The sequence below is a fragment of the Colobus angolensis genome, unplaced genomic scaffold (assembly GCF_000951035.1).
Source record: "Colobus angolensis palliatus isolate OR3802 unplaced genomic scaffold, Cang.pa_1.0 Scaffold130, whole genome shotgun sequence".
NCBI lineage: Eukaryota > Metazoa > Chordata > Mammalia > Primates > Cercopithecidae > Colobus > Colobus angolensis.
This window is the reverse complement of record NW_012114253.1, coordinates 1,027,781-1,032,107: the sequence shown is the minus strand read 5'-3', so window position 1 is coordinate 1,032,107 and position 4,327 is coordinate 1,027,781. Positions and strand designations below refer to the sequence as shown.

At 49.5% G+C, this 4,327-nt stretch overlaps 1 protein-coding gene across 1 annotated transcript in view; it reads right to left on the bottom strand.

Moving 5' to 3' along the window:
• The window catches only part of ECE1 (endothelin converting enzyme 1), an 89,163-nt gene that overhangs the window by 60,889 nt on the left and 23,947 nt on the right, over positions 1 to 4,327 (bottom strand). The window contains exon 4 of the mRNA XM_011933976.1: positions 561 to 773. Within this exon, the coding sequence (XP_011789366.1) occupies positions 561 to 773 (213 nt within the window). The remainder of the gene's footprint in view (positions 1 to 560; positions 774 to 4,327) is intronic.

Genomic DNA, 4,327 nt, shown 5'->3' with positions numbered 1-4,327 from the left:
GTTAGCCAGGATGGTCTCGATCTCCTGACCTCGTGATCCGCCCGTCTCGGCCTCCCAAAGTGCTAGGATTACAGGCTTGAGCCACCGCGCCCGGTCGAGGGCAGATATTCTAACCCAGATTCACCTACTCCCAAGTCTACGGTCTTCCATTCTGCCAGGCGCCTCTTTTCTTATTTTCTAGACAGAATCTCACTCTGCTGCCCAGGTTGGAGTGCAGTGGTATGGTCTCGGCTCACTGCAACCTCTGCCTCCCAGTTTCAAGCAGTTCTTCTGCCTCAGCCTCCCAAGTACTACAGGCGCACGCCACCATACCTAGCTAATTTTTGTATTTTTAGTAGAGACAGGGTTTTGCCATGTTGGCCAGGCTGGTCTGGAACTCCAGGTCTCAAGTGATCCACCCACCTCGGCCTCTCAAAGTGCTGGGATTATAGGTGTGAGCCACCACACACGACCCATTCTGCCAAGCTCCTCCTCTAAGTAGGTGTGGTTGGGAAGCTGGCTGGACCAGCTGACAGCTCCCTGCTGTGGCCCATTCATTGGTCTCCATGCTAGATGCTTACCGAGGAGGTGCTTGATGATCGCCTGGTTGTGTTCCCAGAGGTTGCTGAAGGTCCCCCAGCGTGAGTGGCCATCAGGGACCGGGTTGGCTTTGATCCAGCCCCCACAGGCATAGCTGAAGAAGTCATGGCAGGGGTCCACTGTGGGGTCCATGGAGCTCAAGATGGAGCTGGTCACTGAGACACAAGCTTCGCTCAGGCACACAGAAGGGGATCCTGCAAGGGGTCAAGGACAAGAGGCCAGTAAAGGGCAAGCAGAGAAGAAGCAGGGAGGGCAGAGAAGGCGGCTTAGGGCCCAGGGGTCACATGTCCTACCCCGGCCCTGACCACACAGATTTGGAACTGAACGATCACTAGACCCCTAGAGATAAATGATTTCCGCCCATTTAAAATTTGCTGGCTTGTAACACAAGACTTCTATTCAGCTGTCTAAAATCCTTCTTATGGCTAAAAGGTACCCAGAACCCAGGTGTTTCTCTTAGTCAACCTTTTCCTCCGTAAATATTAATTGACTCTTTATTATTCCTTGATGCTCAACAAATTTATTCATTCACGCATGCATTCATTTATTCAGCAAGCTAATGACTATCTTCCAGGTTCTTTGCTGTGTATAGAGTGCATGTGTGCGTGTGTGTGTTCTCCTGCATGAAAGTGTGCGCCCATGCCCGTGTGTGTGTGTGTAGGGTACTGGGGTACTGGGCATAAAAAGGCAGAGTCCTTTAATCCAAGAGCTAACAATTCAGTTGGGGATATACACATAAATCAAAAGGGAACAGTAGGAGAAACGTCTGTCCTCCTTTCTGCAAAAATAAACTGAACATTTACTATGTGCCAAAAGGGTGATGTAGACAGTACGGATGACAGGACATAGGCAGGAGGAAAGCCTATTAGGAATAGAAGGAGGAAACAGGAAAAATCACTCCTGCGTACAAGCAGGAGAGTCCGTGATCTCAAGGAATCCTCAAAAACTCAAAGGCTAAACAACCCTAAGAGACTGGTTTGCCAGAAGCAAGAGGAAAGGGCCAGAGCCCAACCTCAATGTTGGCGGCTGAGCTCTCCCAAAGGACCCAAAGCCCGGGTGGCCTGCGCAGAGGCCTGGCCTGAGGCAGCAACACGAAGCTGACTGTGCAGGACCGAGAATCACAGGCCCAGTCCCATCATCCATCCACCCAGGCTGTGCTGATGACCAAAGGGACTTCACTGAATGTGGCCATGCACTGGGCACTTTGCACACACTCAGGTTCTCATTTAACTCATTACAAGCCATCAGCTGCAGGCATCATGTCCCTGGTTAAAGATGAGGAAACTGAGGGAGTGAATGGAACAAGGTCGCCCAGCTATGCGGGAGGGAGGAGAGCTGAGAGCTGGGCCCTAGCCTGTCTCAGCCCAGCCATGCCAAGGCTGTTTTTCTGCTTTCCTTCCCCACCTCTTTGCCAGTCACACCAGGGGCTGGTGCAGCCTGACTGCTGAGATCTGTTTCCCCACCACACAGGGAGGCAGTGAGCCAGAGTGGGCTTTGGAGGCCACCAGACCTGGGTTCAAAGCCAGCTTTCTACTTTTGCCAGTGAGGCTTTGGGCAAGTGACCTCATCTCTCCATGCCTCAGTTTCTCTATCTAAAAGTTAGGAAGAAATGTAGGACCAATTTCACAGATTTCACAGTGGTGATGGCCATGGCTGGGCACGGGGGTTCAGCTTCCTCAAGTCTCAGAGTCTGAAGTTTCAGGCCAGTCTTTAGAGAGCAGCAAAGAACGCACAGGCTAGTAGGGGCAGTGTTCACCTGACTCAGGAACATAAGGCCAGTGGGCAGAGGTTCACCTGTGGGCTTATTAACATCTGATGACAAACACAAAGTCCTTCAGATGGGTGGCTGACAAAGGGCTCAGAGCAGCCACACAACAGCAGGAAAATCAGGGTGATTTGACTTTGAGATAATCACACAACAATTAAAAATTATTGTTCACAGTTGAGAGGTGTGTCATAAAAAATTATGGAGCCATTATGCACGAAAACAGCGAAAGGAAATGGTGGGGGTGATAGTGCCATTTTAAGTATCTCTAAATCAAATCATCTTAATCACAGTTGAACGCTCCACTTCCAAACTCCAGGGAAGCACCAAAATCTTTACGGGGCAGGGAGAGAATTTCTATGTAGGTTGAAAGAGCCTGTTGAATATTACGATATAACTCCATACTCAGAGAATACCTATTGTTTTCATACATCAAACCACAGGAAGGAAAATCTTACAATATCTTGGCTGGTGGAGAATGCCCACCAGGAGACAGGCTGAGAGTGAGCCTAACGCGGGAAGACGCATCAGCATCTGTGTGAATGTGTCTGTGTGTGTGAGAGAGACAGACCGATTAATTAACTGATTAAGGTTTTCGCTGTTATCATATGGGGACTTGGGTTTAAAAACAAAACAAGAAACTAGTCCCAGCAGTCAGTCTCAGAGGCTGGACTCGGTGGCTCACGCCTGTAATCCTAGCACTTTGGGAGGCTGAGGCGGGCGGATCACCTGAGGTCAGGAATTCGAGACCAGCCTGGCCAACATGGTGAAACCCCATCACCATTAAAAATACAAAAATTAGTCAGGCATGATGGTGGGCACCTGTAATCCCAGCTACTTGGGAGGCTGAGGCAGGAGAATCTTTTGAACCCGGGAGGCGGAGGTTGCAGTGAGTTGAGACTGTGCCACTGTACTCCAGCCTGGGTGACAAGAAAGAGACTCTGTCTCAAAAAAAAGCAGTCTTAGAGGTTTGAGTTCTTCACTAAGTGTCTATTTTGTTGGACACTGGGCTAGGGACCAAGGAGGTGCTTAAGGAGCAACGGCTTGATTATTCAACTATTCAATGGTTTGCAGAAACTTCATGAAATATCCCTGGCCCAGGAGGTGCTTCATGCATTTTGATGACTTTATGGTTTCCAGGCCCCCTCATCTAAGGCCGCATCTTCCCAGGGAAACCTTCCCAGACCCCCTTCCCTCTCTGGGTCCCTCAGCGGCCTGGGTGCCTGCTGTGCTACTGTGCTATGTCATGGCCATCTCCTTGTCCACCTGTCCTAGAATGTGAAGTTCAGGGCAGGCCAGTATCCTATGTGTTTTTATATTTCCATTGCCTAGCATTGTATTTGGCAACTAGCAGCTGTTTAATACGTGTTTATTTATTTTTTTTTTTTCTTTTGAGACAGAGTTTTTGCTCTGTCGCCCAGGCTGGAATGCAGTGGCACAATCTCGACTCACTGCAACCTCTGCCTGCTGGGCTCAAGCAATTCTCTCGCCTCAGCCTCTTGAGTAGCTGGGATTACAAGCGTCCACCACCACGCCTGGCTAATTTTTTGTATTTTTAGTAGACACAAGGTTTCACCATGTTGGCCAGGCTGGTCTTGAACTCTTGACGTCAGTTGATCCACCCGCCTCGGCCTCCCAAAGGGCTAGAATTATAGGAGTGAGCCACTGTGCCTGGCCTCAGTATGTGTTTTTGAATGAACAACCAAATGAATGAAAGGCCTTATTCAGCACTTGTTCACCACCTGCAGAGGCAGCAAACGTCTTTCCTTTGGGACATGCATGATCAATTGAGAAGGCAGAAACAGATCTTAGATTTAATTTACAGACATTCATCTGGACAGAGCCTGGCCTCAAAACTGTGTAGAATGCTTTCTTAAAAATATGTTCTTGGAGCCGGGCGCAGTGGCTCACGCCTGTAATCCCAGCACTTTGGGAGGCCGAGACGGGCGGATCATGAGGTCAGGAAATCGAGACCATCCTGGC